Raw genomic sequence first — 15,242 nt, 5'->3', positions numbered from 1 at the left:
ACTAGGTGTGTGTGTTTGGAAAACCCATTCAGGATCCACATTTGGCCCCGATCCACGTTTACAGAAGCAAGAAATAGTTGCTTTTGGATTTCTGGATCCACGTTTGGCCTCTCCCGATTTGAAACCAAACACACACTAACATCCTCCTTTATTTTCTCTAAACCGTTTTATCTTTTTCTTAGTGAAAGTATGAATATTATGAGCATAGAATTTTACGAATGATAAAATCATTAGAAGATTGATTTCTGAACCAGTAAGGGAAGCGGACTTCAAGTTGACTTCCGTCTCTTGTAAGGTGTCGCGACACGAAGGGTTTAATGAGTCGAGTCTAAGACGCGCTTCATCTTCATGCTTCAGACTTGGCGTCTTGCGGACATGTGGACTGGTCTCACCCTTAACTGGCCAGCTCGACCTACCCGTGAAGGGATCGCATCGACAGACGAGTCCACCCCTTAGGATCTGAGAGAGTTATATCCGTGTAAGAACAATTTCCATCTCTAGCATATACTATTTAAGAGACTCAATTTTTGGTACATCAGAAAAATAAATTGTTCCATCTAGGGTTTGATCCCTGGACCTCCCCCACCCAACCCATATGTCCCCTAGCTCTTACCATTTGAGTTATCATCTAGAGACTCTATAAGTAAACCTTCGATCTATAAAACATTTTTTGAAAAATAAAAAATAAACAAAAGGTTATATGAAATACTTAAAAATCATATAAGGAGTTAATGAAATAGTTAACCTCCTTTTAGTTACGCCACTCAGGCCAAAACCTTTCCAATTAAGAAAATTAGAAGCTTGACAACAAATGCTAGGCTCTGTTCTAGATTTAGAGATTTTCAGTGACGCTAAGTTAACCAAATTGACTCATTGACCTTTTATGAAATGGAATAGTTAAATTATCTTAATTACACGGATTATTATCTTCCCATGATGAAGCACATACGTTCCAAACGTTTTATCACCTTTTTATGATTAAGTAAATAGTAGTATAAAAGAAGTTATATTACTTTCAAAAAAAAAAAAAAGAAGTTATATTAGGAATGCATTAAAATCAAATTCATTGCCAAATTAATTTTCCAAGTAGTCAAAAGCGTTTTTAAAAGTTAAAATCAATAGGACTCTTATACTAATAACATACTGATTTTTGAAAGAATTTTTTTAAGACTAAACCCTACACCTAATAAGTTTTTTTTTTTTTAATTTAAATAGTTAATGGTTGGGAATCAACCCTGTAACCTTTTGCATAAGGGATAAAGTATTGAATCATTATATCAACCTACTTTCGACTCTGAGATCACATTGATAGGCTTCTCCTAATAAATTATTTTTCATAAGGCATAGATCAAACGTTCGATTAAATGCTAAAAAAGCACAATTGTATCTACTAGCTGTAATATATAAAGAATACTAAAATACTTAAAATAATAATAGCTGGACCTGTTGGATATATTAAAAAAATTGAAATGAGGCAGGTAAAATCATTTAGTGAGGGATTGAATTCGTAATTAAAATCCCATAATATTTGTTCTTACCAAAAGTGGAGTAACCCATTAAAAATTGGAGCAAAGGAGGTGAGAAGAAAGTGGTGTCCTGAACTTCAATCTGCAGAGACAAATTAACACACATTATTAGCATTTACTTACATTACAATACATGCTAGAGAAGAGAGAGAGAGAAAGAGTTAGTGTTCGTGTTGGTGTCTTAGCTGGACTAGGCGGGATTACCGGTGGTCAAACCCAACCAGTGCCAGATTCACCATTCGCTTTGAATCCCCATTACTGCTTCTTCACCCTCTTCCACAGTGTTCTTCTACTTCTTCTTCTTCTAGAAGAGTGAGTGTTATTCATTCTTATTCATTAGAACAAACAAGAAGAAGTTGATACAGCCAAGCCAAACCAAGCCAGCTATCTATCTATAATCTACCAACTACTGCCATATTCTCTAATGTAGTTGCATTCTCTCTCCAATTTGTTATTAATACTAATTTCTTTCTCTTTTTAATTTCTTTTTTTTTCCAAATTTAAAATTTCCCCTTTTTCCCTCTGTACTCAAGGAATTGAAAGAGTGAGACACAGAGTAGGTAGAAAGAAAGAAAGAAACAAACAAACTCAGATAGTGAATAAAGGAACAACAACAACAACAACAACAAGAAGAACAAGAAGAATACAGATTTGTCTTGTCAATGGAAGAACAAGCCTTGTGAATTGTGATGTGATGTGATTGATTCACTCAGGTATGTTACACTCTTTCTGGGGTTTTTGTCCTCTTTTTCTTCTTTAGCAAATTTTTTAATTTTTGGGGGTTTTTATTGAAATGTTCGAAGTTACAGTCTTTTCTATGAAGAGATTAATGGAAATGTGATTTTGAGTAATGGGCATCTATGAATTTTGATTACAGTGGAATATGGGAATGGTTGGATCTTTGGGTCAGTGGTGATAGTCAGAGATGGTGGATCGGCGTGGCATAGTGTGGTTTGGGTTCTTGTTGTTCTTTCTGCTGTTTGGGGTGACACTGTCGCAGATTGAGCCACTGAGTTCAACTACTGAGCGAGAAGCGCTTCTGGAACTGAGGGGTTCTTTGGGGTTGAGGAGCAAGGAATGGCCAAGAAAACCAGACCCTTGTTTAATCTGGATTGGTATTACTTGTCAGAATGGTCGTGTTATTGGGATCAACATCTCTGGTTTCAGAAGAACAAGGCTTGGTAGGAGAAACCCTCAATTTGCCGTTGAAGCTTTGGCCAATTTCACTCTCTTGCAGTCATTCAATGCCTCCAGTTTCTACCTTCCTGGTCCTATTCCTGATTGGTTTGGCCTCAAACTCCCTTCGCTTCAGGTGCTTGATCTTCGTTCTTGCTCCATTGTCAATGCTATTCCTTCCACTATTGGGAATTTAACCAACCTTACTAGTCTTTACCTTTCTGATAACAAGTTAACTGGTTCAGTTCCTGAGAGTTTGGGTCAACTCTCTGGCCTTTCGGTTCTTGATCTCTCTAGGAATTCTCTTGCTGGTTCCCTGCCAGCATCTTTTGCCTTTCTAGAAAACCTTAATTCCCTTGACATGTCCTCCAATTTTCTGTCGGGACCGATTCCTCCCGGCATAGGGAACCTCACCAGGTTACAGTACTTGAATCTTTCCAGCAATGACCTGACTTCTTTGCCAGCCCAACTGGGGGGTCTTACTAGCTTAGTTGACCTTGATGTTAGTGAGAATTCTTTCTCCGGTGGAGTTTTTCCAGATTTGAAAGGGTTGAGAAACTTGCAGAGAGTGGTACTTGCAAGCAGCATGCTTAATGGGCCTTTGCCGCGGGACTTGTTTACTGTTTCATTGCAGTTGCAGCTCATAGTGCTGAGACAAAATAATTTTACTGGTTCTTTGCCTTTTGAGTTGTTTTCTCTGCCAAGATTGACCTTCCTAGATGTGTCTGCCAATAACTTCAGTGGTCCGCTCCCTAATTCCAGTTCCGCTGCTTATGGTGCCGTTGCTGCTGCGGTGCTCAATATTTCTCATAATACATTTTATGGAGGCCTCACACCTGTGCTCAGAAGGTTCAGTTTTGTTGATGTTTCGAATAACTATTTTGAGGGGAAGGTGCTGGATTTCATGGGTAATGTTTCTGTAGATAGAAACTGCATGCAAAACATGAGGAATCAGAGGACAACGGTGGATTGTGCATCGTTTTATGCTGAGAGGGGCCTCAATTTCGATAACTTTGGACGCCCGAACTCTACAAGTCCTCCCACTGCAGAAGGCTCTAAGAAGAGTAATAAAACTTGGATTGTATTGGCAGCAGCCTTAGGTGGACTGGGTTTAATACTTTTAGTGTTCCTACTGGTACTGTTGCTTCTGTGCACTCGTCGGAGAGGTAATTCGAATCAAAGGGGAAACGGTGTGGGCCCTGCACCTGCTGGAGGCAGTTCTCCACAGCCCGGTGCACCAGTAAACTTTTCTAATATAGGAGACTCATTTACATATCATCAGTTGCTCCAAGCAACAGGAGATTTCAATGATGCAAATCTTATCAAACATGGCCACACCGGGGATCTCTTCAATGGTGTTTTAGAAAATGGCATGCGTGTTGTAATCAAAAGGGTTGACACACGTTCAATTAAGAAGGACGCTTACCTATTGGAACTGGACTTTTTCAACAAGGTTTCTCATCAAAGATTTGTTCCCTTGTTAGGTCATTGCTTAGAAAATGAGAACGAGAAGTTCCTGGTTTATAAGCATATGCCAAATGGGGACATGTCTCATTGCTTATTGTATAAAAACACTACATCTGAAGATGATTCTTGGCAGTCATTGGACTGGATAACAAGGTTAAAAATTGCTACTGGAGTAGCAGAGGCCCTAACGTATCTGCATCATGAATGTATTCCACCCATTGTTCACAGGTATTTTCGGATCTCACTTCTTGCTTGTTTTTTAATAAACTATGAAATCTGAATGTGCTTGATTTAATGTACTATGGATACGACTCAACTCAACTATTGATTCCAACATCACTGGATGCATCTCCGAAGGATTTTAAACCTTCCGATCGGTCCTCTTTATAGTAGTCAAAACCGTGATTAAAATCACTTAATCACACTTAACCATTTTCTGGCTTAATCGTGGCATAATCGTAAGATCAATTATATATCGCACCATGGTTGTACCATAAACGCATGATCGCACCAGAAAATGTTTTTCTTTTGTTATTTATGCTATTTGATATGCTGATATGCATATATATGAATTTATATGCATACATATACATAGGAAATTTGCTAAGTCTTACGAGTAACAACCCCCCTTCCCGATTATAGTCCTAATCCCGATTTTGACTACTATGGTCCTCCTATGTCAATACATATGTTTTAAGTTTTAACATGTGACCAAGGTTACTGTTCAAATGGCACTGGTTGTTTCTTCACCTTAAATGTGATTAAGTATAAATTTTACTGTCTGGTGTTTGTTTCTATATCTTTTAGGTGATTGAATATAAATTTCCCATGTGACTGTATTTTGTCTTTATTATTGAGTTTGACTATCCACTTCTTTATAACGAATCTTAAAAAGAATGGAAGGTTTGGAACAAGTTCAACTTGTGAGTGTCTTCCCTCTGTTTGAATGAGCCATCTGGACTGTGTGGAATGAATAGGTCTCAAATTTAATGACAAAGGTTCAAGCTAAATGGTATACTAGTAATGACAGTATATTTTTGTTATTATTGTAGAGATATTCAAGCGAGCAGTATACTTCTAGATGATAAATATGAAGTTCGGTTAGGGAGTCTAAGTGAAGCCTGTGTTCAAGAAGGAGATACTCATCAAAGTAAAATCACCCGGTTTCTGCGAATGCCTCAGTAAGTAATCCGCTAATAATGTATTCAATGAATTTCATGAATATAATGTGTGACTGGTCATCATTCTGCATGGACAATAATGTGGAGAGTTGCTTATGCTTTGAAATTATCTACTGCTTTTTTCAATTACTTATGTAATTTAAGCATGTCATCTGGTCTTTGTCTGTGCTTGGGTGCGTGTCCTAAAATAATGGATGTCGCTCATTTGGTTTTCATAGTCAGCGCATCAAACTTAATTGAAGTTTTTGGTCTTCGTAACCATGAAACTTGTTTTACCTTGCGCTTTCATGTTTTTTTGTTGGTTCAGTTGTAATATGAGTTCTATTTTTCTTAACTAGTTTCTTGAGTTTCACATTCATCTAATTTTTCATTTCTATTTAAATGTGCAGGTCCTCTGAGCAAGGCAAATCTGGTAAGTAGAAACTCAAGCTTAGATTTTGGCATGGATTTGTAATCAATTTTATGCCTTGAATGCTTGTCTGTATCATTCATTGGTGCATGTTTGGATTTGCTTGATTTTTTTGGAAGAAAATGCCTTTTTTTTTTCAAAAGATGTCAGCTAGATTTTGATTATATTTTGAACCGAAAATGAGCTAATAAGCTAATCCACGCACTCACTTGGTGTTTTGACCATGGGTGGGGTAAGCATGTGAGGGACTGCTATAGCACATATTTTGTGCAGCACAAATTGTGTTATGTTGATATAGTCGTAAATATCAGAAAGGTAGAAAGGTAGCGTTATTGTTTTTACCACTTTGTCTTGGTAGTTTTGGGCTAGCAAAGTACGTTTCCAGAGAGGTGGTAGGAAATATTTCTGATTATCTATCTAGAATTGTGAGATATTACTCTTTCTGGATTAGATAATTAGTTTTGATATGTGAGTGGTTGTGCATGTATTAGATTCATGTTAGCAGAATATGCTTTGCTGTTCTTGACGTCCACATAAAAAGCTCATGTTGTATAGTATGGGTAGCTGTGCTTGTCTCTTACAAGTGAAAATGTGTGACTTTGAGAGTGTTTTTATGAATAATTTGTCTGAGCAACAGTTGTGTATTACGAATGGTTACTCGATGAATTGAAAAAAATCGAAATTTTCTAGTTGCTAAAGAAATTCCAGAAATTAGACACGTGATTGGTTTTATCGGGCAGTTTATTTGACACTTACTATTTCATTCCTTTTGTCTACAAGTCTTTCTTAAAAACCCAAACATTTTCCAATTTGTACCATGTGATTGATTGTTGTTTAATTGATACGCTTGCCGCTTGTGGTGTTATTACTTTCCTATTTTCTGACTTTTGGTGTGTATGGGGGTAGAGAAATAGATGTTAATCTAGGCAGATAATTATTACTTCAGCCAATTAGTTTGACATTTTTTTAACCCTGAAAACAGGTTCATTAACATCAGTTTGCACCTATGACGTTTATTGCTTTGGGAAAGTGTTGCTTGAGCTGGTGACTGGTAAGATGGGAATCAGTGCATCCAATGAGGGTGAAGTAAAGGAATGGCTTGATCAGATTCTACCTTGCATTAGTATGTATGACAAGGAGCTTGTGACAAAAATTGTTGACCCATCTCTGGTTGTTGATGAGGATTTCTTAGAGGAAGTGTGGGCTATAGCCATTGTTGCCAGGTCTTGCCTAAATCCAAAACCTTCAAGAAGGCCTCCAATGAGATATATCCTCAAGGCTTTGGAAAACCCTTTAAAAGTTGTGAGGGAAGAAGCTTCTGGTTCTGCACGGCTCAAAGCAACCTCTTCTAGAGGCTCCTGGAATGCAACCTTGTTCGGTAGCTGGCGTCAGAGTTTGTCGGATGTAACAGCAATTCCAGCAGCCTCTGGTACAAAGCAAGAAGGAACTAGTAGTTTAAAGCTTTCAGGAACTTCCGGCTCACACTCTTCGTCATCTCGGCGACGCCATTCAAATGAGATATTTCCAGAGCCATCCGGCACACGTGATGTAGAGAGGCTGGAGCATCAATAAAAAGTCGCTTGATACCATGTTTGGATTTGCTTCTATTTCCTCATAATTAATTCCGACATTCAGAAGCCACACACAAAAGCTTCTCTCCAGAATTGATTTAGCCTTTAGAATCAATTGTAGAAGGATTTCCAAACATGGTCTAAGTCCGTCTTAATTTTTCATTCAGCAATGTTATTGGAAATGGAAAGTGCTCACTGTACATTTCAGCAGACAAAGTGGCACTGAGTTCCTTCAAGACATGATTAACTTTCAAAGGAGGGTGATTTGCATTTGTTTTCATGGTGGTTTTGGACACAAGCTTGTGGTGAGATAGATATAGAATGCGAGAGCAGGCCAAGTGCTTTGGTAGATATGGATACTTCTTTAACTGCTTGTTTTGGACAGAAACAAGCCCCATTTTTTTCACCTGTAATTGATTTTTCTCCCCTTTTTCTTACCCTTTGTTTCAAGTTCTCTAATGGAATGTAAATTTTAATGTGTCAGATTTCTTCATTCAGGTGGGATTTTTTATTATTTTGGAAAAAAGGGGACAGACCCAAAATTTGAGAGGATGAAAAAGAAAACAGGCTTTACTGATTCTCTTGGCCATGATGAATCTGTTTGTTTGCTTTGAAAACTTTGTTCAATAATATTCGCATGCACACCATCATGTGTGTGGGAATTATAATTCAATGGTGATCATAAAACTACATAACTTGTTTCAAAAAAAAAAAAACTACATAACTAAGCAGTTTGGGTTTGTTTCAAGTGCTCAATTTACATGAATATGTTGATGTTCATGGTGTTCTTAAATTCCGTAGCCCCCCTTTACCGTTTAGTGCAAATACCAACGGCAAAAGAATTAGTTACTGGTACTTAAACACTTGGATAAATTATGCTAATAAATAATAATGATATAAAAATTATCCCACAAGCAAATACGGATGGTATGTTGAGGAAGAAATTAAATAAATAAAAAAACAGGTCCCACCGAGATTTGAACTCGGGTTACTGGATTCAGAGTCCAATGTCCTGACCACTAGACCATGGGGCCGTTCTGTTAGTGTAGGCACAACACATTATATATTTAGATTACATTACCCGAATTTCCTCTATAAATAATTAAAATAAAATTCTATAATTTGAAAACAATTATGTAATAACTAAATAACTTCATTTAAATCTTATTTATGTATGTTCGTTTGGTTATAATTTATCATATTATTTAGAATGACAAAATCGGCTTGGTACGTTGGGCAAACACACTTAACCCAAGTTTTTGGTGGTCTGGGTTGGGGATTCCAACCAATAACTCACTTCAATCCATTTTTTCTAATATGATAAATTGATGGGCAATGTCAGGTTGGGTCTGAATATTAAAAAAGTTATTAATGTTATAAATATTTAAATATTATTCTTGATTATCATAACTTGGAAGTTAAGCGCATTCTAAAATATGGTTTGAACTCAAATTTTCATTTTATTTGATGGTTTAGCCCGCTAACCTGCATAAATATGCGCCAGGCTAGATTTTCAACTTACTTCATAATAACAGTGTGTAAGTCCAACCTCTCTCGCTATACGACAGGTTAATGTGGGTCAGGCTCAATCCATTTGCCGACCTACTTTCTCACCCCTAAATTTACTTCTCACTTTTTCCTGAAAAAAGTTCTTTTACTAAATAACCAATTGATATATATTTTTTTTCGTAAGATGTTTTCACGCTCGACAATTATAAGATTAATCCTTTCAATTAGAGAGATCACATTATGTAAGTCAAACACTTTCGAAAAATCTTTCTTCATGCACACTATCTAGAGATCAAACTCTCATCTAAATGCTTAAGGAGTCGAACTATCTACCAACAATGTTAAGTGCTACACCTTATTGGTAAATAAGTAAATAAACCATTGATATATGGTGTTACATATTGGAAGACATCTTTCCATCCTGTAATTTGAAATTTTTTGAAAGTACGATTGCAGTGGGAGTTCAATTTACCTGAAAACATTCAATTACACGTAGCTGGCAGCAGCGTGCATTTTTCACGTACTTCCAGTTTCCCATTAATATCTTGCAGGCCGCGCCCAACAACCTTCCCAATCTCGCATGATCATACAGGAGTACCATCTATGTACATTCCCTGTTTTTTTGTTTTTGAAGCTGAAATATTTTAGGCCCAGTGAGAGATGTGACAGTAAGATAGGAAAGTTTCCAAGCTCAAACATCATTTAAAGAATTGACCCAAAAATTAAAATAAAATTCACTCACACACAAAACTCATAATCTATATTGGGTTTTCTAACTTACCTAATGCAGTTAAACATCATTTACAGCTTTTAGCTTTCGTACGTGAATATTCTGTTCCCACTTTTAGCATGACTTGTGAACTAAATGCCATATTCCCATCATAATCTCACATTTGTATAGCAAAATCAGGCGCACTTCCAGATAATTGGATGTTACTAGCTATAAGCCTATAACTCCCATTCTGGAGTAAGAGGGTAATTAGTTGGTGAAACTCATTACCAAGCAAGAAAACAGAATAATATAGCATAGCATGTCCCTACAAATCGTTTGGTGGTGAGTTACGTTGATAATCACGTTTATGTGGAAGAATCATGGTGTAGTAAATTCAACACATGTATAAGGAGCCAAGTGCAATGCTTTCACCAAATTACAGTGGATGATTATGTTCCAACTTCCAGGCATAGGCTCCATTCAAAACTCAAAATATTAGAACATGAAGTGTGTTAAATAGCTGTATTTGAAAATCTTTCTACAATAAATCCAAATCTACAATTAGCTTTAAAAAGAAGGTTTCACGGTTTCTAAATTTCATAATTAATTCAGATAAAAAGAGAAATTTATAAAAAAGTGCGAGTTATTTATAGTTTGTTTGGAATAAATCTGTTTTACTATAATTAATTGTGAAATTCGATTCAAAAGCTACTCTCAAAAGCTTTTTGCATTCTCACGCTCAATTGTAGAAGGACTATAATTGATAGTAGGAGTGTGTTGGCGGAGTGATGCAACGCTTCGTCCCTTAAATAAGTAGAGTGAGACATTTCAGGCTATCGATTGTGGGATAAGTTAGTTGTCATCGTAAAAATTGACTAAATTGACTGTAGGAGGGGCATTCATGTAAGTTGATCACATTAGAGCATCTCCAATGCAAGGTTCTTAGTTCTTATTTTTGAGTTAAGAACTAAGAACTGAGTTCTTAACCATTGGAGGAGATGACGTGGAGTTCTTAGTTCTTAAAAATAAGAACTAGGTTCTTATATAAGATGTTTTATTTTTGAGTTCTTAGCATGAAAAGTTAATTTTTTCTCTCTCATTCATCAATTCATTTAATTTAGATATTGAATTAGCATTTAAATTTAAATTAAAATTATATGAAAGTAAAAAATATTACTACTATAATGATATTGTGGGACCAAATGAATAGTGCTAAGAACTAAGAACTAAGAACTCATGGTTGGAGCAAAATGTGCATAGAGTTGCTTAAGTACATGTGGCAGTACGAGCCCACATAAATAGTGCTAAGAACTAAGAAATAAGAACTAGCATTGGAGATGCTCAGAGCAAAAAAATTAACAAGTGAATCCTCATCACTTTGTTACCTTTCGCTTTTATATCCGTTGATGAATCACTTTTCTCAATATTCTCACTTCTCTTCTTTTGTTTGTTTCTTTACTTCTTTTTTTGAATTCTAAAGCAACCATTTACATTACAATTTTCTCAGCAACCAAACGCTACTTAACAACCTTCTCACTCCTTCACTGCATTCTAATTCCGACACCTCACAGCAATGGCAGCCTCCGCCAACTCCCCCGGCGGTGCTCTGCCGGAGCTAACCAACCGCACTCCATTTCTAGGCCTCAAACTCTACCTCCTGATCCTCATTCTCCTCTTGATCGTGGTTACGACCTTGCTCATCGTCTTCCTCTGCGCTCGCCGGAGCCGGAGCTCCGAGAAGGGCCAAATGCGGGTGAAGCACAGCTCCGGCACAATCCCGCTCGTCTCGAAGGAGATCGTGGAGGTGCTCAGAATTGAACACGTGGACGACGATCCGAAGAAGGTGGAGATCGAAGAGAGCGGTGGTGGTGCGCCGGTGGAGTCTCCGTCGGCGAACATAGGATGGGGCCGGTGGTATAGCCTGAAGGAGCTGGAGATGGCAACTGATGGCTTTGCAGAAGGGAATGTGATCGGAGAAGGAGGGTATGGGATTGTATTCAGAGGAATTCTGCAGGACGGTTCTGTGGTTGCTGTGAAGAATCTTATCAACAACAACAAGTATGTTAACAACAACTTCACTTTTCCCAACAAGTAGTTGATCATGCATTTGTTTTTTGGGCAAAATACAAGTAAAAAGAGTTACTAGGAGGTGTTTCTTTCTTTTTATGCTTGAATTTCCCACATTATCAAATTATAGAATAGGACTATAAATGAATCTGATAGTTCTTAAGTAACTCTTAGTAGAAGTGGAAGCTAAATTACTACTAGTTTTGGATCATTGATTCATGATATACTACAAGTGCTTCTGAAGGGTTCAAACCACTTTAAGCTCAACAAGTATGTATTTGGATTTCTGTTAAACTGAATGCGGGTTCACGTTGAACTCGACATTGCTTCGATCCACGTTAATTTCGACGTGGCAAATGCTAGATTCTTCATTTATACCTTGTGAACGTGAAATCACGTTTGCGTTTACACCAACGCCAAACCAAACACACTTAGTAGCTTTCTCATAGAGCTGATTATGAAGCTCCAACAGAAGAAACAAACACAACACACTATTAGTGATTTGAAGTTGGGTGATTATTGTCCTATTATTAATTGATTATTCTAAGAAAAAATTTCAGTATAAAAGTTGAGTTTTAGTTAAGTTAGATGTGTCTCTGTATTGTCCTCCATTGAGAATCAATTGGCATAACAGGGGTGAAGCTTGGACATAACAGCCATGGCTCTTGTGTGAGGGGCATGTTAGAAATATAATGTGCTTTCTTTGTGTTGATCTGGAGTTTAAGATGGAATAATTAAAATTATGAGATGTTAGTAGTTGTTCCTAGGAGTATTAGGAATAGTAAATGGTCACTTGGTTCTTCTTCTTTTCTTTAATTTTTTGACTGATCTGGTCTAGTGATACCTTTACCTTTATCTACTTTTGCTTTCCATTTATTTATTATATTGCTCATGATTGCTGCATCTTAACTTTTCTCTTTACAAGGCATATTAATATTATCTTAATCCTGAGAAAACTTTATTCTAATCAAACTAACTATAACACTGTCACATGTGTTTTGGTTTTCCTAAGTTGATGTCGGTGACTGTGAACAAGGTAGGCCAACCAGAGAACTCCTAATAATATTAAAAAAATGGCAGCATGCAAATGCAGGTAGCCATAAAAGAAGGACTATGATAAATCCAACTATTTTTTACTATTGATGCTTTGTTTGAAAATTAAACATGTGCTTGGCAAAATGTTTGAACTCTCATTAGTAAATTAACAAGTGTTGCAAGAACTTCAGGCTAAGGAAAGAAATACGCAAAGGTTTGTTTCACCCCAACTTTGCATGCAATACTATGTGTAGTTTATTTTTCTGAAATAGTGCAACATCTTTGTTATACTTTTTTCTTTTCCATTCTCCTGCTATATATGGCGTATTAAAAATTCATTTGTGCTATTCTATTGCAACTAAGGGGTCAAGCAGAGAAAGAATTTAAGGTGGAGGTTGAAGCCATTGGAAAAGTGAGGCATAAGAATTTGGTGGGGTTAGTTGGATATTGTGCAGAAGGTGCTCAAAGGTAACTACTATTCTGTCTACATGACTGTATTCCTTCTAATTTAAGGTCCTTAAAATGAAGAAACTCCCTCTATGTTTTGTCTAACACACTTTTGCTGACTATTCAGGATGCTTGTTTATGAATATGTTGACAATGGAAATTTGGAGCAGTGGCTGCATGGTGATGTAGGGCAGGTTAGCCCCTTGTCGTGGGATTTACGAATGAAGATTGCTGTTGGAACTGCAAAAGGGTGCGTTGAGTTTCCTATCTCATTTTATTGAACACATCTTAAAAGTATCATCCCAGTTACCTTTAGATGCATTATAATGCTTATCATACTCTGTTGTTATGAAATTTACATTTCCTTAAATATTCTTTCTTGGGTCATCAGTTAACATTTCTGCATTATGGAACAGACTAGCCCACTTGCACGAAGGCTTAGAACCCAAAGTTGTCCATCGAGATGTAAAATCAAGTAATATTCTTTTGGACAAAATGTGGAATGCCAAAGTATCAGACTTTGGACTGGCCAAGCTCTTAGGACCTGAGAAAAGCTATGTGACAACGCGTGTAATGGGGACATTTGGGTCAGTTATCTCTCAAGCCTATAATTTATTTTAAAAATATTCTCTATATTGAGGTGAATGATATTTAACTGTATTATTTCTTACCACAACTCTTCTGCAGATATGTTTCACCTGAGTATGCAAGCACGGGCATGCTTAATGAGGGCAGTGATGTGTATAGTTTTGGTATTCTACTTATGGAACTAATTACAGGAAGAAGTCCCATTGATTATTCTAGACCAGCTGGAGAGGTGATTCTAGGATTTCTCCAGCTTTTCTTTACTACATTCTTTGAAAATCCAATAAGTCTCATCTCTCTTTGTTTAATGTGGTTCAGATGAGCTTGGTTGATTGGTTTAAGGGAATGGTAGGAAGTCGTCGCGGTGATGAGCTAGTTGATCCTTTAATTCAGATTCAACCCTCTCCAAGATCTCTGAAACGAGCTTTACTGGTTTGTCTGCGCTGTATAGATTTGGATGCTTGTAAGCGACCAAAGATGGGTCAAATTGTTCATATGCTTGAGGCGGATGATTTTCCCTTTCGTTCTGTAAGCACTACCTTTAGGCTCTCCATCTTATTACATGGCATATATATGTTAAAGTTAGGCAGAGTAACTTAATTTTGAAACTAAATGCCACATCCTAATCTAGGTTGCTTAATGCTCCTATAATTGATGCTGACTCCCTAACCCACGGAAAGTAGAAGGATTAAATATATTCACGTATGTGCCTCTGAATGAAGTACTTGTTTGTGTGCCTTGCTCAACAATTACACCACTTACCGTGTCAATTGTTGACATGCTTTATCATTAATGCTATGAAAAATTTAAAGTATTATCTGTACCACATATTAGGTAGGATGCTTATAAATTATAGCATAGCATAACTTCACTTTCTCTTCCTTAAATAACTTGCTTTCCTTATTGATAGGAACGTCGAACAAATAGAGAGAAAGATGATGTTCCCTCTCAAGCAGCTGTTTCTAGTAAGGTCCCATATCCAAAAAGGCATGTGGAGCCCATATCATGGAGATGATTTTCTCTTTTTCTGCTTATGGCATTGCAGATTAGCTGTTCTAATCATTTTCAATTTATGAAAAAGTAAGAAGCCATTGTGCATATGTAGTTACGTTTCTTTAGGTCTCTAGCATATTTTTGTGCAGTGTATCTTGCGAAGAAATGAGCCCTGTAAATATGTATCTCTCACAAACTATCAACCTTTTAGTCTGCATTTGATAAAATTTCTGCAATACTGCTGATCAGGGTTTTACATCGCGGTGGCGGTTGCAGCTGCGTCGCGGGCGTGATGCAGCCGCGATGCTGATGCAGGGATTTCAAAACTCATTACATTGCGGTCGCAACTGCCATTGCGGACATCTCTTGTTTATAACCACGATAACTTTGCTACATTTTTTAATGAACCCAAATCACCACAAATCGCGTGGGGCCCATAAGATCTCTCTTCGCACCATCATGAATTTAATATGTTTTTTCTATTTTGGCAAAATAAAACATCTTTTGAATTAGAATCCTCTCAGGTGAATTGATAATGCCAAGTGAAACATTATTAGAGGAATT

General features: G+C 37.0%; 2 protein-coding genes and 1 non-coding gene across 4 annotated transcripts; 2 read left to right on the top strand and 1 right to left on the bottom strand.

Annotated features, from left to right (window-relative positions):
- Positions 1 to 1,620: 1,620 nt before the first annotated feature.
- LOC130729196 (probable LRR receptor-like serine/threonine-protein kinase At2g16250) lies at positions 1,621 to 7,907 on the top strand. 2 transcript variants are annotated; one of them, XM_057580856.1, is made up of 6 exons: positions 1,621 to 1,952; positions 2,060 to 2,239; positions 2,404 to 4,397; positions 5,222 to 5,350; positions 5,740 to 5,762; positions 6,742 to 7,907. In XM_057580856.1, the coding sequence occupies exons 3-6, from the start codon at positions 2,452 to 2,454 to the stop codon at positions 7,329 to 7,331; spliced, it is 2,688 nt and encodes an 895-aa protein (XP_057436839.1). In that variant the 5' UTR covers positions 1,621 to 1,952; positions 2,060 to 2,239; positions 2,404 to 2,451; the 3' UTR covers positions 7,332 to 7,907. The 2 variants fall into 2 exon arrangements, with proteins under 2 accessions (XP_057436839.1, XP_057436838.1); XM_057580855.1 differs by having other exon boundaries at positions 1,621 to 2,239.
- A 385-nt stretch (positions 7,908 to 8,292) lies between these two features.
- On the bottom strand, positions 8,293 to 8,364 carry TRNAQ-CUG (transfer RNA glutamine (anticodon CUG)). The gene has a single exon. It is a non-coding gene; the product is annotated as a tRNA-Gln (tRNA).
- Positions 8,365 to 11,011: 2,647 nt separating this feature from the next.
- On the top strand, positions 11,012 to 14,881 carry LOC130729197 (probable receptor-like serine/threonine-protein kinase At4g34500). Its single transcript, XM_057580857.1, has 7 exons — positions 11,012 to 11,609; positions 13,017 to 13,121; positions 13,228 to 13,350; positions 13,517 to 13,687; positions 13,788 to 13,917; positions 14,004 to 14,213; positions 14,596 to 14,881. The coding sequence occupies exons 1-7, from the start codon at positions 11,125 to 11,127 to the stop codon at positions 14,698 to 14,700; spliced, it is 1,329 nt and encodes a 442-aa protein (XP_057436840.1). The 5' UTR covers positions 11,012 to 11,124; the 3' UTR covers positions 14,701 to 14,881.
- Positions 14,882 to 15,242: the final 361 nt, after the last annotated feature.

This window comes from Lotus japonicus, chromosome 1 (genome assembly GCF_012489685.1).
Source record: "Lotus japonicus ecotype B-129 chromosome 1, LjGifu_v1.2".
Lineage (NCBI taxonomy): Eukaryota > Viridiplantae > Streptophyta > Magnoliopsida > Fabales > Fabaceae > Lotus > Lotus japonicus.
The sequence above is the reverse complement of the archived record's forward strand: the minus strand, read 5'-3'. Positions and strand labels throughout refer to the sequence as shown.